The sequence below is a fragment of the Salminus brasiliensis genome, chromosome 3, assembly GCF_030463535.1.
Source record: "Salminus brasiliensis chromosome 3, fSalBra1.hap2, whole genome shotgun sequence".
Taxonomy (NCBI): Eukaryota; Metazoa; Chordata; class Actinopteri; order Characiformes; family Bryconidae; genus Salminus; species Salminus brasiliensis.
The window spans coordinates 24,188,576-24,215,328 of record NC_132880.1 but is presented as its reverse complement, the minus strand read 5'-3'; the positions used below and the strand labels follow the sequence as shown (position 1 = coordinate 24,215,328).

The 26,753-nt window shown below is 40.1% G+C and overlaps 1 protein-coding gene across 1 annotated transcript; it reads right to left on the bottom strand.

Annotated features, from left to right (window-relative positions):
* Positions 1 to 15: 15 nt before the first annotated feature.
* On the bottom strand, positions 16 to 25,765 carry thbs3b (thrombospondin 3b). Its single transcript, XM_072674698.1, has 23 exons — positions 25,678 to 25,765; positions 20,068 to 20,274; positions 18,696 to 18,949; positions 14,820 to 14,922; positions 14,314 to 14,340; positions 14,099 to 14,181; positions 12,533 to 12,584; positions 11,860 to 12,008; positions 11,462 to 11,599; positions 11,297 to 11,371; positions 10,438 to 10,590; positions 8,592 to 8,702; positions 7,844 to 7,951; positions 6,754 to 6,913; positions 6,555 to 6,673; positions 6,379 to 6,431; positions 5,130 to 5,323; positions 4,828 to 5,006; positions 3,848 to 3,896; positions 2,466 to 2,662; positions 832 to 1,004; positions 554 to 693; positions 16 to 77 (listed from the first exon to the last, which is right to left on the bottom strand). Exons 1-23 carry the CDS (start codon positions 25,763 to 25,765, stop codon positions 16 to 18), a joined length of 2,874 nt encoding a protein of 957 aa, XP_072530799.1.
* Between the last annotated feature and the right edge of the window lie 988 nt (positions 25,766 to 26,753).

Here is a 26,753-nt window from a genome sequence, read left to right as displayed (position 1 = left end):
GATGCAGGTCCTCTGTTAAGCTCCCAGCCTGAGGTTCATCTGTTTCTGGTAGAGGTAAAAGTCATCTGGGATGGTATCTGGTAATAAAGGTCAAACACAAACAATTTCATCCACAAAATGTTGGAGTCTCTCTTGTCTGGATATATTTGTGGGCAGTGGACACACTTTTAACCTAGCAGTTACGCTAAAGTGGGTATAAATCCCAGCAACACTGCTGTCCCTGACAGATAATGGACCACCACCCCAGTAATAACATCCAGACCTGTATTAGTGGGTCTGTATTAATGTTCATTTACATATTTCTGTATATTTTGAAAGTAATAGCCCAATATTCTTAGGAAACACTCAAAATATAGGGAACACTTCATAATACTGGGCGTAATGACATGTGTCATGACATATTTATGCAGTGGTTATGTCAACGGGATGTAGCAGGGATCAAGTGTTACCTATATTTGATCCCATCCCATTCCTAGTAACATGTATAGATGTGGATATATGATGTAGATCAGTCTGCTCCTAGTCTGACCCTGCAGAGTCTTTCTGTACCCACCATTACAGCGGTATCCCAGGTTGGACCAGATGATGTTCTCCTGTGAGAAGCAGAACACACCGAGTCGTCCACCTCTCATCGATGTGTCGATTACCACACCTGAGTCTGCCACCAGAGCATTGCCTTCATACAGACGCACTCTGAAAACACACACAGCTGATGCTTACACACACACACACACACACATTTTTTCTCATACCTGTTGACTGTTAAGGTACTTTTCTAATATTGATTTAAATTGATTAGTTAATTGATTTTCAATTTGGTTCTGTTCTTACCTGATGTAGCCCACCTGTGGCCGGTGGCTGAGATGCCAGCGGTAGGATGTTTTGTCTCTCCAGCCCACATTCCGGGGATCCTTCCACAACAGGGTGGTCTCCCCAGGAATGTCTCCTGTGTGCCACAGAGCATTCCTCAGATACTCACCTGGACCAGTGAGGGACTTCACTGCCTGAGGGAGAACAGAGGGGAAATGGTAGTGGAGGAGAGTGTTAAACATTACACAATTTCATTTTATTAGAAAGTAAAGCCCACTTTATTAGAAACCCATACCCTATACTTCCACTCACTGGCCACTTTATTAGAAACCCATACCCTATACTTCCACTCACTGGCCACTTTATTAGAAACCCATACCCTATACTTCCACTCACTGGCCACTTTATTAGAAACCCATACCCTATACTTCCACTCACTGGCCACTTTATCAGAAACCCATACCCTATACTTCCACTCACTGGCCACTTTATTAGAAACCCATACCCTATACTTCCACTCACTGGCCACTTTATAAGAAACCCCTACTGTACGCTTCCACTCACAGGCCACTTTATTAGAAACCCCAACCCTGTGCATCTACTCACTGGCCATTTTATTAGAAACACATACCTTGCACTTCCACTCACTGGCCACTTTATTAGAAACGCCTACCATGCACTTTCACTCCCTGGCCACTTTATTAGAAACCCCTGCCTTGTGCTTCCACTCACTGGCCACTTTATTAGAAACAACTACCTTGTGCTTTCACTCACTGGCCACTTTATTAGAAACCCCTACCTTGTGCTTCCACTTACTGGCCACTTTATTAGAAACACATACCCTATACTTCCACTCACTGGCCACTTTATTAGAAACACATACTCTATACTTCCACTCACTGGCCACTTTATTAGAAACCCATACCCTATACTTACACTCACAGGCCACTTTATTAGAAACCCCAACCCTGTGCTTCTACTCACTGGCCATTTGATTAGAAACACATACCTTGCACTTCCACTCACAGGCCACTTTATTAGAAACACCTACCTTGTGCTTTCACTCACTGGCCACTTTATTAGAAACCCCAACCCTGTGCTTCTACTCACTGGCCATTTGATTAGAAACACATACCTTGCACTTCCACTCACAGGCCACTTTATTAGAAACACCTACCTTGTGCTTTCACTCACTGGCCACTTTATTAGAAACCCCTACCTTGTGCTTCCACTCACTGGCCACTTTATTAGAAACACCTACCTTGTGCTTTCACTCACTGGCCACTTTATTAGAAACCCCAACCCTGTGCTTCTACTCACAGGCCACTTTATTAGAAACACATACCTTGCATTTCCACTCACTGGCCACTTTATTAGAAACGCCTACCATGCACTTTCACTCCCTGGCCACTTTATTAGAAACCCCTACCATACGCTTCCACTCACAGGCCACTTTATTAGAAACACCTACCTTGTGCTTTCACTCACTGGCCACTTTATTAGAAACCCCTACCTTGTGCTTCCACTTACTGGCCACTTTATTAGAAACACATACCTTGTACTTTCACCATCCTAATCAACTACTGCCAGCAAGTAGAACTCAGGGTAATCAGTTTTAGTGAGCTCCTGCAGTGCAGAATGAGCACAGTGAGCACCTTTAGCTGCAGGGCCGGCTGGGCAGACGCTTTGAACGGCAGGTTCTGCCAGTAGACCTGCTCCGTCTGCTTCCACATCACAACGTAGAAACTGGACGAGTCCTGGTAGCTGAAGATGAAGCCAACGTAGTCGTCATCTGTGGCTGTGTTCACGTGGAAGGTACCCTCAAAGTCAACACCATTAAACGCTGTGTAGCCTGGAGGGAGATTAGAGGCATGCATTAAAGCCAGACATGTATACAGTCCTAGAGAGCACCCTAGACTGCTACCATACTTAAGTGGAAGTACTAAAGTATTCAACATTTTTTGTACTTAAGTATTGAAAGTAAAAGTACAAGTACTGCTTTATGCAGTTATTTCAGAACGCAGCCAAAAGTTTGAATATCATTGTATATATTATTTTAAACGCTGAGACTTAAGGACTGTCACAATTCCTTTGGCTGTAGTACAAGGACAGGAATGTAGAAGACCCTGCAGAGTCCTCAATTAACTCTCTAAACAAACACAACCTGCCACATACAAGTGTTTCGTATGTAAAAGCAAGTGAGGAGAGCAGCTTAAAACACTGAGCTTAACTCTTTGTAAACAGAACTACAACTAAAGGACCTCAGGCCATTAGGCCTCATATGAGTATTTGAGGGTGGTGAAACCTTTAGTGGTTCATCCAGCTCTATATAAACGAATAAACTAACAAAGCTCTAGTGTTAGTGCTCTCACTGCAGCAGCGGAGTGAAAGGAAGAACTGCAGCATCGCTTGTTCTGCTCAATGTTGAGGCAGCTTCCTCAAACCCGATGACAGTGCCATCTAGCGCTCTGGCTGTGATGATATGGGTTTGAAATGATTGGGTTGATGCAACTCTTACTGCGTTAACATTTTGTATGAGTTGCATCAACCCAATCATTTCAAACCCACATCATCACCGCCAGAGCGCTAGATGGCATTGTCAAATGTAGATCGATCAGACAAGACATGTTTGCAGTCAAAGATTGTTCACAGGTAATGGAAACCTATACCCAGCAATTACCACTGAGCATCATATGCCACCAGTTAGCATTGTGTGTACTGTTATACTAAAATACTAAAACAGACAAAAGTACATTAGCGTAGCTAAAAGTAGCCTCAATCATCTTAAAGTCTGAATTCTGTCTGCACTTTAGTCCATGCTGAGGAATAAGAGTGTCGGAAGAGATTACTGAACATAACATGCAATGATTTAGGCATACAGTTAACACTTATGCTAACTGGTGTGTTATAAGCTTCCTTTACTTCTTGGGTACTTTAGCGTCATAGTCTATTTGTAATTACGCTGTGATAAATACCATATTGGTAAACAATAAACAATCCAAACTGGAAAAAAAAACAGAGCTGCTGACCGACTTACCCACTGCCAAACCCGGGTCACTGTTCATTGTCTGTACTATCTCCATCCCCTAAAGTCAAAGAGATGTTTATTGAAGCTTCAGAGAACAACAGAGCAATGCACAGAGTACAGTCTGAAAATAAACCGTACTTGGTCACACTTTTATTTTATGGTCCTCGATAGATCATCTTTAGATGCATAAATGCTTAATGAACTAAAGGAAACACAGCTGCTTGCCAACAAGGTTAGAGTTAGATGTAAGAGTAGGTTTAAGTTCAGGCTAAGGTTAGGTTTAGGTGTAAGGTTTTGTTTATTAGAAACTACAACACTGAATTCACAGTTCACTTGCATTTACTGTATGTTTAGGTGCGTAGTATTTAAAGATACCTTCTGCAAAGCATCTACAGGGCACCATCAAAATAAAGTGCTACCAAATATTTAAACGTAAATAAACGTATGCAAAGATAATTCCCAATTAACTTGTTCAATCTGTTCAAATATGCATGCATGCATTGGTTTGTATGGGAAGATTTGATGTGTGTCTCCGTAGCTGGTTAAAGCAACATTATGTAGCAGTTTAAAATCATCGCTCCAGTGACTGCAACAGGGAGAGTAGCGTCTCTGTCATTGCTATTCCGGGCTTGGAATGCTGCTAACTGCATATAACTATGTAGCATTAGTCAAGTGGGAGTCATATTTGTGTAGCATCCTGACATATTTTTTCATTTTTACATGACAGTCCTGATGAGTCTTTACCTTTTAAAGCTGGTAATACTGAAATCAATGTAAATGTGTCCTTACCACAGAAAGGCTTCTAAGCCTACAGGGAACTACAGGTACCATTGTACAAACTGGCAGGGCTATTCTTTAGTAATAGAAGACCCTCTTTAAGGAGTTTAGGGGTGGTGCCAAATACCCTTCCTGACTGTAGGGGGAGACCAGGATCAAGAAATACCAATTCTCGCATACTGCTGCTTTAAACTGATTAACATTGTGGTCACCTGATTGAGGACCACCCAGTTGGGGTCAATCTGGGCATCACCTTCTGGGTCCAGGATGACCGTCTGGAAGGATCTGAAGTCAGTCATGGTGACCTCAGCACTTTCAGGGCACACGTCCACCAGGTCATTCACTTTATCGTTGTCGAAATCGGTCTCACACACATCGCCAACACCATTGGCTGAATTGAAAAAAAAAAAAAAACAACATAAACTTTACTAATCTCAGAGAGTGTTAAAGCATAGAACAGTCTCAGTATACAGAATAGGGTCTATGGATATGTATACAATTTTGCACATCATACCATCTTTGTCCTTCTGGCTGGGGTTGGGAATAAGTCTGCAATTATCAGGGCCTGGAGGAAGAATATCTGGAACTCCATCATTATCATCATCATCATCACATTCATCACCGATGCCGTCGAGGTCAGAGTCGAGCTGAGAGCTGTTGGGGACTTCAGGGCAGTTATCCTTTGAGTCCTGGAGGCCATCACCATCACTGCAAATATAATTTAGTTATTAAATTGATGATTTGTCCCTAAAGCCCTTTTACAATATTTGTGTGATTTTATGAGTCACAAACAGCTTTTTCTCTATTGTATTACACAGATAAAAAAGTTCCTGTGTCTTTAAGATAAATGCAAACAACCTCTGTACTGCGGCTTAATGGATGGGGTTAAACTGCTTTAGGTTGAATGGGTGAAAACTGAACTGATGTAGGCTAAATGGGTGGGGTTAAACTGCTGTAGGCTGAATAGGCAGGGCTAAACTGATGCAGGCTAAACAGGCGAGGCTAAATGGGTAGGACTAAACTGATGCAGACTAAATGGGTGGGACTGAAGTCCTGCAGACTTAATGGATGGGGTTAAACTGCTGTAGGCTGAAGAGGCAGGGCTAAATTGCTGTAGGTTAAATGGGTGGGACTGAAATACTGCAGGCTTAATGGATGGGGTTAAACTGCTGTAGGTTAAAGAGACAGGGCTAAACTGCTGTAGGCTGAATAGACAGGGCTAAACTGCTGCAGGTTAAATGGGTGGGACTGAAGTACTGGAAGCTTAATGTGTGGGGTTAAACTGCTGTAGGCTGAAGAGACAGGGCTAAACTGATGCAGACTAAATGGGTGGGACTGAAATACTGCAGGCTTAATGGATGGGGTTAAACTGCTGTAGGTTAAAGAGACAGGGCTAAACTGCTGTAGGCTGAATAGACAGGGCTAAACTGCTGTAGGTTAAATGGGTGGGACTGAAGTACTGGAGGCTTAATGGGTGGGGTTAAACTGCTGTAGGCTGAATAGGCAGGGCTAAACTGATGCAGGCTAAAGAGGCAGGGCTAAATGGGTGGGACTAAACTGATGCAGACTAAATGGGTGGGTCTGAAGTACTGCAGGCTTAATGGATGGGGTTAAACTGCTGTAAAAACTTTGAAAAGTGTATTTTATTTGAAACATTTAAACAGTAAATAAAAGTTTTCCATGTGGAAACTTGTACTAAACCCTCACGAAATGCCAATCATGTGCTCGCCTTTTGCCTCAGCATGTGCCGGAGAGAAACTTACGTGTCCTGGTTTGTGTCACATATATCTCCCACCAAGTCATTGTCAATATCCGACTAAAAAGTAAGAAAAAAAGTATCAGTAAGGGAATTTAATTCCATTTTATGCCGTATTATTACTGGTAATTTACAGTTTACATGCACAATGCACGTTTACAGTATTAGCCCGTCATTTCTGACCTGTGTGGGATCATTGATCTCAGGGCAGCTGTCACACACATCTCCCACTCCATCGCCATCACGGTCTGTCTGCATGGGGTTGGGAATTTTTGGACAGTTGTCCAGCATGTTGGGGATTCCTGCAGGAGAGGCATAGGGAGGGTGATGATTTCTAAAGAAGCGATTCTCAAAATCCGGCGGGACAGAACACTGACCATACCGTCTCCATCAATGTCATTGTCACAGATGTCTCCCGCTCCATTTGCGTCTGTGTCCAGCTGGTCAGCATTAGGGACGTTGGGGCAGTTATCACACGCATCCCCAAAAGAGTCTGTGTCTGAATTCTGCTGATCCTTATTGGGCACCAGCCGACAGTTATCCTAAAAACAATTAAAATGCACTTCCATTTAAGAGTTCAAATAAATATACATATATAAAAAAGTAAAATAACAAACAATTTATTTTTCAGATAATAATTTTAAGCCTGCTCTGGATTTTTCAGCAATTATCAGCAATTATTCAGTATCTACTATGGATTATACAGTACCTACTATGAAGTATTTAGTAACTACTATGAATTATTTAGTACCACCTATTAATTATTCAGTATCTACTATGGATTATACAGTACCTACTATGAAGTCTCTAGTAACTACTATGAATTCTTTAGTACCACCTATTAATTATTCAGTATCTACAGTATCCACTATGAATTCTTTACTATGAATTCATTACTACCGTGAATTATCCATTAACAATTACAAATTATTTCGTATCTAATATGAATTGTTATATAAATACTGACATTTTCAAAAACTACTCTAAATGATTCAGTATCCACTATTAACTATTCAGTATCCCGTATGAGTTATTCAGTATCCACTATACGTTGTTCTGTAATTTGTAGAAATTATTCAGTGTATACTACTGCTTATTTAGTATCTACTATGATTTATTCATTAACTAGTAGAAATTGTTCAGAGTAGTACCAGTCTCTAGAATATTTGGTATCCACTATGAATTATTTAGTGACTGCTGTGAATTCTCACACCAACTTCATGTAGGGCCACCTGAAGGGCCATCCTTTACTGAGGCATATGATCACACCCTACTGGCTGGAAAACACAATTCTTATTGGGGGTCATTTCAACAAAAATTTAAGATCTTTAGCCATGTAATTCTTGCACAGGCACTTCAGTATTTACACGTGTGTCACAAATTTAGCTCAAAATGTCTATACATTGGTGTTTTATGTAACTTTGTACATGTTTTTAGTATACAGAACTGACTGGTATTCTGTTAATCAACACCTCAACATTCTTTATCCCGTCTCCATCTGCATCATCATCACATTGATCACCAATGCCGTCACCATCTGCGTCCTCTTGGCCGGAGTTTGGAGTGTACATGCAGTTATCCTACATAGGCGAGACAGTTTAAACAGCAGACAGACGGACACAGAGGCCAGAAAGAGAAACAAGTAACAGCAAAAAGAAACAGCTACAGGCCCATAGCTCTGCTTGATCTCTGCTTGGACATGATGGATCTATTAGTTTACAGGCATGCATTGTCTCACAGGTCAGTCTTGATGCAAATACACACTCAGCTGATTATTCTGCATATTTAAAAGCTCAATACTTCAACTGAAATGAACCTTACTTTCTTAAAAAGCATTTAACCCCTTAACCCAGAAATTACACACTACTCAGTCACTACAGGGACTTCTGTACTTCTGGTGGGACCATTCTTTGGTAATAGAAGTTTGTGATGACATTTTCGATGGAACTTTTTAAGGGGTTAACTGACCTAACTTTGCTCAGACAGTCAGAACAAACTAAGATATACATTGGCAAAGGATAACTCTGCAGCTCTGTCAGGATTTAATAGAATTCATTGGAGTTGCATGCAGTTTGAATAGACCATTTTTTTCATCTTACCAAAGTAGATGGCAGAGTTCTTGTAAACCAACAAAGAATATGCTCATTTATATAGAAAATATTTTGAAAAGCTAAGTGTTCGTTTATTTTCACTGGAAAGCAATATAATGCAGATAATTACAGGTCTGCAGTGTTTGTCGTTGTCCATGCAGGGCAGTGCTTCATCAGGATAGCCGTCGAGATCAGAGTCCGCTCCACAGATATTACCATTTCCGGCAAAGCCCACATTACACTAAGAGGGGAAAAGAGAGAAAGAGAAAGATAGAGGGAGAGAGAGCCATTAACACTTTAAAGCCAAGTGTATATTATACGTATTTGAGTTATACATATTTGAGACCCCTGCAAAATCAGTGTAACAATTAAATAATTTATTGTTTTCAATCATATTAAACAATATATAAAACAGAACAACAATAAACAATAAATTAAACAGATAATAACAAGAAAAGACAAGAAAATATAATTACAGCAGGTCTGCTCCTGGTGGATTATCCATGTACTGCATGCACCAGATTTCAATTTGTAAAAATTTTACTAGTAAAATAACGGCAACTCTTTAAAAGTATATGAGGTTCAACAATTTTATGCTCTGTATGTTTTGGTTTGCTGTGAGCAATGTGAGCAATACATTCTGGAAATATTATACATAATTCTAAATAATAAGTCAAGAAGTAAAGAATCATATAATTATATGAGTAATTAATAATTATAATAAATAATAATGATAAATAATAAATAATTATATGCAAGTGTTAAGTGTTATTTAATTTTCTTTTTAAATAATTGGACAAATAAACACTCCACTTTTAAGGAATCACAATTTTCTGGCAATTTGTTGATGGCTCAGGCTTTAAAGGGTTCAAATTCATACAATATTAACGGACATCTTAAAAGGTAACATTACGTTAAAAATACTGTTGGCTGCCACAGGAGTCGGTCACATGAAGTATGCAGTTACATTAGTATTAGTGATGTTCTTTTAACTTTTTTTTAAAAAACTTTTTAAAATTTACATACACTGTGAAGAAAATTCGAATGCCACGCCCCAATAGATTTCATCTACATATCATTTATAGAAGCCTGCTCTGTTTCATGCACTTGCTTCAGCAGTGAGCTAATAACAATAAAGCATTCAGCAGTTCGTAAGCCAATAGCTGTCCTTGTTAGGGTTGCGCAGTGAGTGTACAGCTCCTGCTGCTGGCCAGAATTTAAAACGCTTTACAGTGTTAAAACTATAACCACTGATGGAAAGATATGAATAAATGAGACAGCTGGGATGAGACAGCTAGGGTTACCCAGACTGAAATATGAATAGGGTGACGAATTTAATGAAATCTGGGCCTTTGGTTTTCTGTATTTCTTGAGCATTACAAACGCGGGATGTTTGATCTGGGGTGAAGGAGAAGTGAGGCACGTTCGAGTACACCCCCACAGACACATGCTGCACCAAGACATGCATGGCTGGGGTTTGCCAGGTTTTGAGGGGGTCAGCGTATTAAAAAAATGCAACCAAAGCAGATTTGTAACTCAGCAGAACTAGATGAGAAGTACTTCACCTAAAACTACCTTTTTAATTGGATAGCGGAACTAAATCAACAATGACAACAAAAAATATGTGTATGGGTAACCTGTGTTCAGACGTCCAGATAAGGACACTGGCTGTCTCAGATTAACACATTATGCATTAGTGCCTCAGTCTTTAAACCTTCTTAGAAAACATTATGCTTGAAAGTTTTATCCCTGCCTTTAATTGACTTCGGAGCTGGAGTGATTTTTGCATCATTATTGAGTTTTTAACTGAGTAAATGTTAATATAACACCACTAAAAATACAACAAAATATTGATATGATACGGTTATTTTCTTTATTTTATGTTCATATGGTGGTTTCTTTTGGCCTGTAGTGTGCCTGTAGGATAGTCAGTCGAGTCTGATCTGAGACTGTCCATTATTAAAGGAGAATCTGACCCTGCAGATAACATCAGAGCCGTGCTCCATGACACAGTGGGCGTTGACGTCGCAGGGGCTGAAGCCCAGCAGAGCGCAGGTTGTCCTCAGGAAACAGCCAGTGGTCTGATTCCCCACAAAACCTGCCTTACACTGACCACAGCGGAATGAGCCCTGAGGAGCAGACAAGGTGGATAATAAAGGCGGAGCAAAAAAGAGAACAAGAGCAAGGGCTGTACATTGTTAAAAGTGTAGGATCCTTGAGGAACTAACCCTAACTTGAAGGTTCTTTCATTTGAAACTGTGGAGGAACCTTTTGAGGTGCTTTAAGGAACCTTCAAGAAACCTTTTTATTATTTATTATTTTCTCGAAGGTTCCTCAAAGCACCTTAGGAAGTTCCTCCACAGCTTCAAATTGAAGATGCAGGTGGTGCTTTGCTGTTGGAGACACATCGAGTGGTTTAAGTCATCGAATTACAATGTATGCTCAAGGTGCACTGCACCCTGTACGTCGGCACTGTACCCAGGACGCATGTTAATGCCAGCTGTAAAAGGGGCCAAAGTGTCTATGATCTCTAACAGAACCAATAATATTGTGTGGGATGTGCTGTAGTAGCAGAACTAATCATCCATCTTCAGTGCCTGACCTCACTGATGCTCTCATGGGGCTAAATGCAATCAAATCCACCTGACACCAATGTTCCTCCATCTATTGTAAAGCCTCCCAGAAATGTAGAGGGGGACAAACTCCCTATTAGCACTCTTGATTTCAAAAGAAACACCAGAGGAGCAGGTGTCCACAAACTTTTGGATTTATAAAGGGTGTGTCACTGCAAACCAGCTTTCCCTTTGATCTGAAAAATCAGTGGTCTTTACTCACGGCTGTGTTGATGCAGACTGAGTTGGGCACGCAGGCTCCAGTCTGATCCGCACACTCGTCAATATCAACACACTCCTGGAAAATACGCACAAATGCACACAATCAGCTGCACTTTCTTCCCAGCACTCATCATCCTCATCATCTGTGTAGTACGGACAGCTCGACCTGCTTGTGTTTTTTAGCGAAGTCCAGGCCGACTCCGCTGAGTACAGGGCCGGAAAGACCCGGAGGGCACGGATCACAGCGGAAGCCGTTAGCAGTGTTCACACAGGACTGAGAGGAAAAACAAGGCTCCACAGAACACTGCGGGTATAAGAGAGAAAGAGAAATCCTGTCAGTGAAGACTTCTGAGAACCCATATTTGAGAACCCATTCTCTCATTACCTCTCATTAACCTAAAATTAAACAGGCTGTTTCTGTTGCTGTGCCCTAATGTGCTCTGTACTGATTGGCTGCCTTGCCTAATTCATATCATACGTAAAAGCAGCCTGTTAATCTGTTATGTCTGACATGCTCAATAATGTCAAGAAATAACTGCCAAAAAAGCTTGAATTGACAGAGACCTCATCTATGTCCTGGCAGTGCGTCCCATTGCCAGACATGCCCTCCGGACACGGGCCACAGCGATATCCTGGATACTCCATCACCTCCATACAAGACACACCCTTATAGCAAGGGCTGGGGATACAGCGAGACTGAGGCTCATGGAAACCTGAGTGAGAGAGAGAGAGGCATTCTTCATTTTCTTACATTCCAGTCTGTAGTTAATATTTGATCATTGATGTGATTAGTGTGTTCACTCTGGGAAATAAAACACCTGAAGTGTTGGACAGCCACCTAGTAGTGCCTGGGGAGCAAGTGGGGGCCCGGTGTCTTGCTCAAGGGCACTTCAGTGTCTCGAGCATCAGGCAGAGTATCCTTAAGCATTTAGTTTAATGACTTTTTGAGGCACTCTTCAGACGTCTACCTCCATTCACCACCACTGTAATCAATTCTGACTCTGTTTCTTTAGAGGGTATCGTGCCAATTTAGTGACTTTGCCATAATGTAGACTTTCTTTGGAAATGTCAACTCTTCTGTCGGTGCATCCTTGTGCCTTAATATTTAATTCTACATTTCACATTTGACCAGATGACCTCTTCAGACAGTTCTGTCCTTCCCTCACTCTCAGACTATCCATCCATCTCCCACTTCATTATACAGCATCTCCACCATATCTTTTGCTGCATCACTCACCACACACTTGGCATTCGAGAATGGTGTTTCTGATCAGAGACATCTCCTTCGTCTGCAAATCCAAGGACATCAAATACAACACATTCAGGTTCCATCACAGACTATTAAACTGAACTTGCAAATGATGAAAAGCCTGACAATATAGATGAAGCAAAGAACACACTGGCACCTACATTTAATCATGTTTAGCCTTCATATTCTTTTTCTCTTGCTTTTCAGTACGTAGTATGAGTGTAGCTACTGCAGAAGTGGCAGACAGCTGCATGTCACTGTGGATTTCTGCAATTATTTATTCTGGATGCCTTATGAATCTTTTAGTATCTACTATGGATTATTCAGCCACCCTTATGAATGATTCAGTATGTACTATAAATTATTTAGTATCTACTATGAATGATTCAGTATTTATCATGAATTATTCAGTATCTACTATGAATTATTCAGCCACCCCTATGAATTATTCAGCATTTACTATGAATTATTCAGTATGTTATAATCAAATTATGCAGTAACGACTATGATTTTTGCAGTAACTACTATGATTTATTCAGTATCTACTATGAATTATTCAGTATCTACTATGAATTATTTAGCCGCCCTTATGAACAATTCAGTATGTACTATGAATTATGCATTGTTCATTATGAGTTAATCAGTACCTACTATGAATCACAGCAACTACGGATTATTCAGCATTGATTATGAATAATTTAGTTTACTATAAACTAAATCATACTATAATTTCTTCAGCATCCTTTATGAAGTTGTTTCTATTAATTATTTAGTTTCTCCTTTGATTTACTCAGCATGAATTACAAATTCATTAGTATCTGAATTATTCAGCCACCCTTAAGAATGATTCAGCATTTACTATGATTTATTAAGTATCTACTATGAATTATTCAGCCACCTTTACGAACGATTCAGTATGTACTATGAATTATGCATTGTTCACTAGTATCTACTATGAATTGTTCAGCCTCCACTATGAATGATTCAGTTAATATTATGAATGATTCACATTATATTATGAATGATTCAGTATCTACTATGAATTATTCAGCATCCATAATGAATGATTAAGCATCCATTATGAATCATTTAGTTACTACTAGAAATTATTCAGTATCCCTTATGAATTATTCCGTTTCTGCTAGGATTTTCTCAGCACACATTCGAAATAAATTAGTATGCAATATGGATTATTCAGCCTCCATTATGAATAATTCAGTTGCTACTATGAATGATTTAGTCTCTACTATGAATGATTCTGTATGCATTATGCTATGATTTATTCAGCACCCTTTGTAAATGATTTAGTATCTACTATGAATTCTTCAGCATCTACTATAAATTATTCAGCCGCCCTTACAAATGATTCAGTATGTACTATGAATTATGCATTGTTCATTATGAGTTTATCAGTACCTTCTATGAATCTTAGTAACTACGTATCTACTAATCTACTCATATGATTCAATATCCAAAATAAAGTTTTCGGTATTCCAAATATGGAATTATTCTGTTATTTTACTCTGTTCTCTGTTCACTGTGTTTCTAGCTCACCTGCTCCCTGATGTCCTCTCTCAGCTCCCCCATGATCTGATTAAAGATGATCAGCTGACCAATCAGAGCCTTGGTGTGATCACCTGAGAAAATAATAAGTAGAAGAGCATTAAAGAGAAAGACTAGTGTTATGGGTAATGATTCTGATTGTGTGTTAAACTCTTTCTGTGTGTGTGTGTGTGTGTGTGTGTGTGTGTGTAATATACTTTCCTTACCCAGTATGGCGTTAATGTCACTGCTGACTGCAAAGACAACAATTACACATTAGTTTTACTTTATCACAGAGCAGATTGGCAAAGAAAGAAATATGTGTATATGCATTTCAGGTCAAATATGTTCACCTATGTACAGGATCAACAATACTTAATGATTATAAAAGTACAATGTGAAGCCGACCTCATCTTTCCATTCACAAACACCATCAGCAAAAATACACAACAACATAAAGTACTGCACCTTGCCACAAGATGGCAGTGTGCGGCAATATTGCACTGACAGTTAAAAAGCTGTTCATGTGCCCTCCAGAGATGTTGATCAACTGTGCCTTGCTGCACTGCTGTACAATAAAGGTATACCTGTATGTGCTGGGTGTGCAAAAATGAGGTGGCAACAGTTCTGGTCAGTAATGGTATGCAAATCAAGTGACTAAGGTTAAACAGGGGGTACTACCGTTAGACCACCATTAAAAAGGCTAGAGTTGCATGCAGTGCTGAGTGTGTACCTGCATTATGTAGACTGGAGTCTCCCTGGAACGGACAGTCAATGAGGAGCCCAGCTTTAGCCAGAGAGCCGCCAAGGGCCAGCTTTATAGACTCAACTGAACCCTGCAGAATCAAAATATCAGGAAAGTTTTACCTTCCTGATCAATTTAACAGGGATAATGGTCATTTAACTGCATAGCTATATTCAGTCTCGGAGCCACACTGTATCAACAGCATAGCGGCATTATCTCTAGCAGTAGGGGGTTAAAGGACGACCAACACTGTTACCAATCTCACCTCTGTAATTACACACCAAAGAACGTCTCTTGCTCAACCTGCTCAAACACACCCAGATCTTCGCTTGCTTGGTGCAGACAATCTGTGGCATGACTTAAATGTTTGAAAAGAAGGTCTGCTCATGCTTTTACTAAATAACCCTGTTTCCGAAGCTTTTCAGTTGATTTCTGAAGCAAAAAAATGAAGATTCGGGTGTGTGTTTATAGATGAGATCGGTGACAGTCTAAGTGCAGTGTTTGTAGCAACATTAGCTTAGCACCTTCCATCATAACCTGAAGACATGTCTTGGTTGATGGACTGGGTGTAGGGACAGTGATCAATTATGTTCATTTCATTTTTTTCACTTTTGAAACCACAACCTTCTGGTTCTGACCGGACCCTTCTGTCATAAATGACGTGTAACATTGCTTTACCCCACAGCATTATGATGAACTCAATGGATTAAAAAAAAAATAGCACTAAGACAGTGCTAAATGTTTTACGGGTCGTTTGTCTCATTCGTCCCTTAGCACACTCGTGCTACAGCTACAGCCATCAGACGGTAATGGATAACCAGCTTCAGCGTCCCTCCCGACTCCATGGCATCGTCTGACCAAGAACTCGGCCCAAGAAGACACAAGTGCTAAGCTTAGCCTACTGTCCATGCTAAACAAAGGGCATTTCTTCCATATTTCTCCATACTTTTTTCATCTTTCCTATTTCTTTAACAACAATAGTGTGTCTACAGAGTCCACAGTGAGAGATGATTGAAGGACATTTAACCTAAACACAGTATAACTAGATGAGCTGGTATTTCCCCTCCGGTATCTCCCCTTTACCTCAACAACCAAATAATCAGCAGCACCACAACCACTAAACGTTCATGTTTTCAGGGGGGTATCGGACTAAATACACATGTGCTCACAATCCCTTTAACATTCAATGCATGTAGCCTATCACACACAAACAACCCAGACGTCAGCAACAACCATGACACCCAGATGTGAGTGTGTGGACCAGCAACAACAAGCCCAACAGTTCAGCTTAAAAAATACTGTACTGTAAAATGTACTTGAGCTTCAGTGAGAGTGATAAACTGCTGTCTGGGATACTGCTGGGAGAGGGGAGTGGCACTGCAAAAAAACCCTGAAATAAATAAATAATAAATAAATAAATACATTTTTAAAAAACATATTTTTTTCTTCTCTTTATTGTCCATGATTGATAACTTGATAAGTTTTATTCTTTCATGTTTTACACTTTAATATTCGCTTCGAAATGATTATTCATTTGAAATGATTATTCTGCCTTTTGACCCCACCTGAAATGAGCTCATATTTAAAAGGCTTTTTAAATAAAAGAATTTGGTGCAATATATTATGTATCTAATATATTATAGTGTATATAATATAGTATCATGACCACTTATTCCACCCATAGCAATTTAGCCCCGCCAAGTCTCTTTACAATGCTGTGGGGTGTTGTTCTACAGAGGGTTTGCAGCGGGGGTTATCGGAAAGGTAGATAAAAAAGGGAAGAGCTTCCATATGATCCACACATGCGAAATGAACGGCCCTGAAAACTCCAGTCTGAACTCAACAGTCCGTTCTTCAATGAGGCCCAGCACAGTACAGAGCCCCTAATTCCACCTGCCTGAAGAATACAAAGTCATTCAGAGAGGGTTTGCTGTGAAACTGAGTCAGAAAAGTTCACAGTGGTGGTGAATTGAGTTGACCGCCTCCAAAAGCTCCCTCACAGAAAGTTATTATACAAAACATGTATACATACAGTGCCTGATGTCCATGTCACTGTTTTACTGCAGTTTCAAGAAGATTTTGGCCTAAAATATATATCTGTTCACATGTGTAGGTTCACTCATGGCTTTGGGTAGTAAATATAATGGCTACATTTGAAGTGTTGAATTCATGGTAAATCATTGGACAAAAAATTTGGCAGACAAATTTGCCTTTAACTGCATATATCTCAAGCATAAGCACCATAAGATACACTGGTACCTGCCTGATGTGCAATCTAATCTGGGTACAGAGTGCTAAGAGATAAGAGAACAATGCTTGCACTGTATTCTCCAATTAGTCCCCCTCCTCTCTCCACACTACCTCCATCCTCCCTCTCTTTTAAAGACATTTAAGTCTTTGAGCCTCCACACCCCCTGCCACTGCCAAGCCCTAGCCTCACACCTGTAGTTTCTCCCTGCTGGCCACCTACAAAAGTCTTCACTGTTTAGTTAGTCTGTATAGGCTAGGATCCAAAAGATACCTCTAAGCTTAGATGCTACTAAGTACAAAAGTCAGTATGAAGACAACGATACTCGAAGAGGAGGGTCTTCAGTCTGCGTTTGAAGACAGCGAGCGACTCGGCCGTTCGTTCCACCACTTTGGTGCCAGGGCAAAAAAAAGCCTGGATGCATGTCTTCTGTGGATCCTAAGGGATGGCGAGTCAAGCTGAGCTGTACTTGAAGCTCGAAGGGCTCTTGGTGCGGATCGGCTTTTGACCATTGCCATCAAGTACGGAGGGGCTGGTCTATTTAAAATGTAGACCACCACTTCTGCTGTGTTTCAAGAGGCTTAACAAAAGGTTACAGATACTTTGTACACTGTCACAGGCTCAAAATTAGTTAGCATAAACTTTAGGAGTGGCCAAATCAACAATCTGGTATCTTCCTGAAAAGACAAAATGCACTGATGAGCTCAGCAACACCAAAGTACCTGGAAGACCACAGTAGACAACTAATCTAACAAGTAGATTAGTACAGATTTTTTCTTTGATGTAGGAAAACCCCTTCGCAACATGAAGAACACTCTCAGACTCAGTCTGTGAATAGATTAAGGCAAGATTAGCTTGAGTAAGGGGAAGGTAAGCAAGGGTTCCATGAAATACTACATCAACTGCCAAACATGGTGGTGGTGCTGTTATAGCATGGGCATGTATGGTTGGCAATGGAACTGGGTCCATGGGGGTTCATTGATGATTTGACTGCTGATCGAAGTAGCAGGTTAAAGTGTGAAGTCAGTAATCAGTTTCAGTCAAATACTACAAAACTGAGGATTGTCTTTCATTGTACAAATGGATGATGACCCAAAACATACTGTGAGAGCAACCAAAGAGTCAGTCACCTGAGCAAAACAGGCAGACACACCCACACAGAAGTAGACTGATGGTGGCTGCAGTAAAAGCCTGGCAAAGCATCTGAAAGGGAGGAAACTCTGCAATTTGTGATTTTCATGGGTTCCAGACTTGCATTCAAGTTTAAAAAAAATATTTCTTATATTTATAACCATTTTAGTTTGTGCGATTACTGTTGTTACTGTTGTACTCAGCAGAAATGAAGGGACTATGTAAGAAAGAAATGGCTGTGATTCTTAAATTCTCAAACCTTTTGATCAACGCTGAAAGTTTACACTTGACGCGGCATACAGAGGCAAATTTACAAAAATTGTGCCACTGTCCAAATACTTATGGACTTGAATATATACACACTGCAGAATCATAACAAAGAAATCTCAGTAATAATCAGGTATATTACAGGTATCCAGGGAGGGAGGTAAATTACCCTCTCTGGGTAAATCTAATTTAGTTCAGGTATGACTCAAGTCAAGCACCTGCAGTCTGGCGTAGGCCTTTTCTCCAGTTCGCACATCCACAGACTCCGCCTTGGATGGGATCTTGACAAATGAGGGTAAGCCCTGGGCAGAGTCAGCCAATCTACAGTTGACATAGAGCTCCATACTGATGTGGTTCCGCCTGAGTCCGGCCACTCGGAGGATCACAGACTGAGTCCGACCCTCAGAGAGAGACGGGTTCTGCAGGTTTACAGAATGGACTTTACCATCAGAGCGCAGGTACCGGACCAACACTGAGAGAGAGAGAAAGAGAGACAGAGAGGGAGAGATACCATAATCTGTTAATCTGAGTTCCCCCCCGATTTTGAATCCTGCAGTCATTCTTTATATTCCATCCAAATTTCAAGATAATTTTTTTTCGTCTCTTGTTACTATTTTGGATATATAAGGTTTTTGGGACACAGCGACGATATGCACTATATGGACAAAAGTATTAGGACACACCTCTTAATCAATAAATTCAGGTATTTAATTAATTCCCATTGCCACAGGTGTATAAATCCATCAACTGTAAGCTGTATTATTGAAATGTGGAAGAATTTAGGAACCACTGCACCTCTGTACTGAGGAGCATAGTGCATACTGCTGCTGCTGAATCAATAATCAGTTCCAGACCTGCAGTTAGAGCTGCAACTTCATATTAATGCCTACGGATTTGCAAAAGGGGATGCCATAAAAGCTGCTGTAAACAACTGGCTCTTCCAGCAAAGCAACACAAAAGCAGGTCCGCCTCTGAACAGTCTAAAGTTCTAAAGTCTTAAAATTCAATCCAATTAGATGCTGTGTCACGGGATATTAAATGGGCAGTTCAAGCTCAAAAGCTTGATCTCCAGTTATAGGAAGTGTTTGGTTGCGATTGTTACTGTTAAAGTTGGCACAACATTCACTGGTGAGTTTTTTTTTAATGATTTAAAGCAACACTCTGTAACATTGATGCCATAAAATAACAGCTTCAAAATCATTGTGAAGCTTGCAATAGAGAAAACAGCTAGTTGCTACTCCATCTATCATTCTTCTCCAGGCTTGGAGGGCTTCTACCTGCACTATGTAACTTTGGTGAAGCGACCATAACAACACTCGTGAGGACTAAGTAACCCCACATAACCCACATCAGTCATACTTGTGTAAAATGTAATATCTCTCTGCATGGAAAAAATCACCTTTGCCAGGAAAAGAGGGTCTCTAAGTGTAATTTGTCTTCACTGTTGTATTACATGCTCCACCTGAAGGGGGAGCCCATGAGCAAAAGTACCAATTCCCCATAATGCTGCTTTAAAAAAACTGATTGTTGACGTCTTGTATTACACTTTGTATCTGATCTAAATTCATTAAAAAAAAAAAAGACACTCACGCTTGTTGATCTTGCCGATAAGAGAGACTTCAAGGTATTTTTTATTGTCCTCTTTGTGGTAAAAGCCAAACAACACACCACCCAGCTTTGGAGGCAGCCTGAACGTGGAGGTTATAAACAGGTCCTGTACGCTCCCCAAACTGCTGGATAAGTTATCTACAGCCTCTGCCATCTGATCAGCATTCCTCAGCTCCAGCAGGTCAATCACTGTGCAGAAAAGGAAAGAGCAAATTAGAAGTCTGATAATAATCACTTTACAAATCAAATTTTTAATATGAGGTATTAGTTTTAAAGATCTTACTGACTGAACAGACGAAATAAGAGTCACTTTAAACCCAGACCACTTGATATGAGGCACATGAATAGGAGATTTCTCAGCTCTCCGCTCCAATTTGAGATCCGGTAAGTTTAAAACAGCGCTTATTATCTTATAACTGGTGTGCTATAATCTTCCATTACTCGTTGACTACATTAGCCTCATAGCTCCAGTGTAAAGCTAAAGAAACACACAAAAAAAACAGTCCCGTCCTCTTTAACCTCCCCCTATTTTTCTCTTTTCAGTTCCTAGACCACTCTCGCCCGGATGTCCTTGAAGGTCATGTGAACATAGGGTCACCTGGTTTGTGAATCTTCCCTCCCTGTCTGTCTTTTTGCCTGTTTTGTTAATGATGCGTGTGAATAGCAGAATACCCCAGAGAGATATCACACAGGGCACTGGCCCACATTCTTCAAGAGCTCTTCAGCACTTTATGCCATGTCAAATTGATGCTGTCCTATTAAACCCATTAAGGCTTATAAATCAGTTATTCATAAAAGACCTCAATCATGGTGAAATCGCTAAATCTTTACACACAGCTGCTTTATCATCACTAAATCTTTACACACAGCTGCTTCATCATCACTAAATCTTTACACACAGCCGCTTTATCATCACTAAATCTTTACACACAGCCGCGTTATCATCACTAACCTTTACACACAGCCACTTTATCATCACTAACCTTTACACACAGCCACTTTATCATCACTAACCTTTACACACAGCCGCTTTATCATCACTAACCTTTACACACAGCCGCTTTATCATCACTAAATCTTTACACACAGCCGCGTTATCATCACTATACCTTTACACACAGCTGCTTTACACATCACTAAACCTTTACACACAGCTTCTTTATCACCACTATAACTTTACACACAGCTTCATCATCACTAAACCTTTACATACAGCTGCTTAAACAGCACTAAACCTTTACACACAGCTTCTTTATCATCACTAAACCTTTACATACAGCTGCTTAAACAGCACTAAACCTTTACACGCAGCCGCTTTATCATCACTGAATCTTTACACACAGCCGCTTTATCATAACTAAATCTTTACACACAGCCGCTTTATCATCACTAAATCTTTACACACAGCCGCTTTATCATCACTAAACCTTTACACACAGCCGCTTTATCATCACTAAATCTTTACACACAGCCGCTTTATCATCACTAAACCTTTACACACAGCTGCTTTATCATCACTAAACCTTTACATACAGCTGCTTAAACAGCACTAAACCTTTACACGCAGCCGCTTTATCATCACTGAATCTTTACACACAGCAGCTTTATCATAACTAAATCTTTACACACAGCCGCTTTATCATCACTAAATCTTTACACACAGCCGCTTTATCATCACTAAACCTTTACACACAGCCGCTTTATCATCACTAAATCTTTACACACAGCCGCTTTATCATCACTAAACCTTTACACACAGCTGCTTTATCAACACTAAATCTTTACACACAGCCGCTTTATCATCACTAAACCTTTACACACAGCCGCTTTATCAACACTAAATCTTTACACACAGCCGCTTTATCATCACTAAATCTTTACACACAGCCGCTTCATCATCACTAAATCTTTACACACAGCCGCTTCATCATCACTAAACCTTTACACACAGCCGCTTTATCATCACTAAACGTTTACACACAGCCGCATTATCATCACTAAACCTTTACACACAGCCGCTTTATCATCACTAACCTTTACACACAGCCGCTTTATCATCACTAAACGTTTACACACAGCCGCATTATCATCACTAAATCTTTACACACAGCCGCTTTATCATCACTAAATCTTTACACACAGACGCTTTATCATCACTAAATCTTTACACACAGCTGCTTTATCAACACTAAATCTTTACACACAGCTGCTTTAGCAACACTAAATCTTTACACACAGCCGCTTTATCAACACTAAATCTTTACACACAGCCGCTTTATCAACACTAAATCTTTACACACAGCTGCTTTATCATCAGTAAATCTTTACACACAGCCGCTTCATCAACACTACACCTTTACACACAGCCGCTTCATCATCACTAAATCTTTACACACAGCCGCTTTATCATCACTAAATCTTTACACACAGCCGCATTATCATCACTAAACCTTTACACACAGCCGCTTTATCATCACTAAATCTTTACACACAGCCGCTTTATCATCACTAAACCTTTACACACAGCTGCTTTATCATCACTAAACCTTTACACACAGCCGCTTTATCATCACTAAACCTTTACACACAGCCGCTTTATCATCACTAAACCTTTACACACAGCCGCTTTATCATCACTAAACCTTTACACACAGCTGCTTTATCAACACTAACCTTTACACACAGCTGCTTAAACAGCACTAAACCTTTACACACTACCACCATCCTTTACACACAGGCGCTGTACCATCACTAAACCTTTACACACAGCAGCTGAGTGTAGCCAACCTTTTTACAAGCAGTGTATCACACTTTCAGATCCGGACACATCACAAGGTCCGGATTAAGACGCTCAACCTGCAGTGGCCAGATTTTAGAATTAGATCAAATAGGCATGAAAGTTAATCTTCAACAGTGATAGATCGCCACGCTGACCCCTGTAATGAGATGTTGAGTGCTGAACTGAACTTACAGAGCCTAAGAGACGCCACTCTTAACTTCTCTTATTCATTGAGATTCCGCTCTCTTCTCTCACTCTCTCTTTCATTCTTTCGTCTTTCTGCCTTGTTCTCTTCCCACCTTTCACTTTCTATATTCTCTCTGTCCTTTCTCTTTGTCCACTGTCGCTCGGCCTCCTCTGTTTCTTTTTCCCTTTCTTCCTTTGTCCTCACCTTTTCTTCTCTCTCTCTCACACTCTCTCTGCCTCTCTCACTCTCTTGCCCCCCTTCTCTCACTTTGTTGAATCTCTCTCTCTCTCTGTCTCCCCTCTCACTCTCATCTTCTCCTCCTGTCTCTTGTTCTCCTTCTTGCACCCCCCACCCCCATGTTAGAGGAGGGTTTTTGTCTATTGTTCTTCTACAGTGGGCTACGGCTCAATTGCGCTCTCACCTTCTATTTAAAGTGTAACTGTCGGGCTTAAGACTCCTCTGCTCCTCCAGGGATCCATTCTCCACCTCGGCCTGACTTTATTCTCATTCAGAGAGACAGTAAAGCTACTTTCTACAAACACACTGAAGAAGGTGGTGTGTAGATGAGCAATAAACCAATAGAAATGGTCCATAAATTACTCTGAATAAATTTTAAAGACACTGCTGAGACAATGCACTTCATCACTATGTATATTTGAACTCTTAAAGTTTGTGTAAATTCATGATCCAAAAACTGTCAGAATTTTTACACAACCCTTTCCAACCTCTCTCTCTATCCTTTAGAATTAACAGCTCATTTATTACTGTGCCTTTAAGACTAATATATACGTAAACCATCTTTCTTCCGATTGGCTGCCCTGTTTTGTGTGTCATTTAAAAGGCAGTCCAGGCCAAACTTATCACTGCAATCCAATGAAACACATGTATCTCCATTTCTGTCCATTTTTAGTTTTCTCCATGGATTGGACCCTGTAGCGGCTTTTGTACACTGTGTGAATAATTCTGGAGGAATGAACCAATAGAAATGCCTTAAATTACATGGAATAAACGTTTATATTGAGTTCCATTCAAAGTTAAGAGCATGTTTGCCTTCTCATGTAAAGTCACCATTGAAGAGACACATGTTTTTATTTCATTAGACAATGATGTTATGTAAATGGGTGGGGCTAACCTACTGTAGATTGATAGATGTTGATGGCTGGACATACATAAATGCATAGGTTTTTGTGACATCACAAATTCCACACAAGTGGTTTGTATTTACAGCTTAGATTCCATTATATATATATATATATATATATATATATATATATATATATATATATATACACATATATATACTTTTCATTCTTCCATTTTTTAATGATATGGGCCCTTTAACATTTAGATTTAATGTTGAGTTGGTTCAGATCCTGAACTGCTTTCCTGCTCCTCACACCTCTTACTTTGCACCTTTAGCATTTTATTTATCCCTGAAAGGACCCCCCAAAAAAGAGAAGAGTAAAGCCTAAGACACTTCAGCTCCTACGCTGATAGAGGCTGGATGGACTTAAAAGTTCTTCTAGCCGTTCTAGCTGTTACTCAGAGCTTAAGGGCTTTGCTTTTGAGCGGCTTCTCTTTTTATCCATCTTTTTTCACCCAAGTAACAGCACTTTTACTGAAAGATCGAAAGATGGGGATAGGACACTCCTACACACCTCTGAGCACAGTCACTGAGCTGCTCCTTTAACATTGGCTTTAACAAGTGAAGTGAAAGCACACACTGATGAACGCAATTAGAGACTGTCTCCAGTTAAGCATTAACCAGCAACAGGGCCTAAACTCTCTCATAATGCTCAGCATTAATACTAGGCAGCAAAAAAATAAAAACCCAAGAAAACAGCAATGAATATATATATATATATATATATATATATATATATATGTACACATACATAAATTTAGAAGCAAATAGATTAAATCAACCTATTTTAAGACACTTTACTTGGTTTGATTAACTGTATCTGGTGTTGTGATCTGATTTCACTGGTCGAAAATTTTGCTTGTATTAAGAAATACATACATTAAATATCGACTAATCATTTTACACCTCAAACACGGTAAACTACCACATTCATAATCACCTAAATTACAAATATGTGTAAAGAAAACAAACAAACTCTCATATTTTGAACATTTTAGATAAAACTTAACTTCTAAATTATTTTGATTTTTTTGTGCCGTTATTATTATTACTTCAGTAAATTAAATAATACACATTTATGAATAAATAAAAAAAGAATATTATAAATAAATAGTGTATTGTGATTGTTGTGTGTGGGCCCATTAGTTGAATCACTGGAGGGGTTCCCATCCAGCATTGAGTTTATCTGATCAGTCTTTCAATAAAGTAAACCAGGTGAGGTGCTGGTGGACCTGAACACATCCAAACAGTGACTGAGTGAGTTCACAGAGAATCAGCAGCCAGACCTGTGTTCTTCTAATCAACAAGCAACAGCACATTCTGACTACTGACTATGTCCCAGCCCCTGGTAGAGTACACAGATGTAATCTACCTTTTGTGACTTCCTAAGACTTCCCGACAGCACTGCATTTTCAAACCGCTGCTAGTGAAGACATAGTAACCAGTGTCCAGTGTGTGGATACACCGAGTGTGTAAACCTACCTCTCATCTCCTGAGGCTGGGTGAGATGTCCACACACTGTGGTGGTCAGCAGTAGCAGAAGAGTGGTCAGCATGTCCACACACTCCATTCTGAAGAGGCAGAAACCTTTACTGTGAGGAGCAGCAGCTCTCGACTGCACACTCACACTCTTCAAGACACTCTTCACACAACCTCACTGACACCAGGGCAAGCTGAAAGAGTGGGGAGGGGCCTGAGAGCAGGCTGGGAGAGGAGGTGGGGCTAAGTGATGGGCAAGATGGGAAGATACTGGGCAGGGCCCAAATCTTTAGTCCCACCTTTAACCTCTTCGCCCACCTCGATCACATAGACACTGGACACTTGGCCCTTAGCCTTAGCTGTTCTTTTTGCTTTGGTTACTCTGGAGGACGTCCTGTATATAATAAACTTCAAATGGCACTTTTAGTGTATGTTAGCCACCTATAGCAACTCCTCTCACGGCGTAATCAGCCTTCGTTTATGCCGTCTCTGGTTAGGCCGATTTCCACTCCGATTCTTATTTGAGTCTGAGTCAATCAGAATCTATGGCTAGCATGTTGCTAAGCTTATCCCTAACCCCAACTCTAAAGCTTGTATTTTGATGTAGCAATTTACACCAGCTACATTGTTGGGGATGTAGCTATAACTTAATTTTTTCCAACCTTGTTCCACGAATGAAAAGATGCTCAGTTCTTTTTAGTATTGCACTTATACCAATAGCGTATCAGTAATGGCGCAGATACTGGCTCTTACACACAATATCAGTATCGGCAATAGAGAGCATCAATACAATGAAGCTTCTTGATGCCATGCTTTTTTATTATACATATATATCATTTTTTTCACATAATTGTTTAGAAAAGCCAGTCATAAATAGTCATTTAATGAATTTACTTTTTATTTCCATGGGGTAGTTTAAAAGTTGCTCGAAAATGTGAGTTTTACACCAATTAAAAAGCTGTTTGGTCGAGGTTAGCCAGATTGTGCTTCCCTACCTGCAGTGTTTTCTGCATTGCGGCAATTTTTCATTTTTTATAGCTCTGAAACTTGTAGTTTCTCCAAATGTGTAGTTCCTCCAC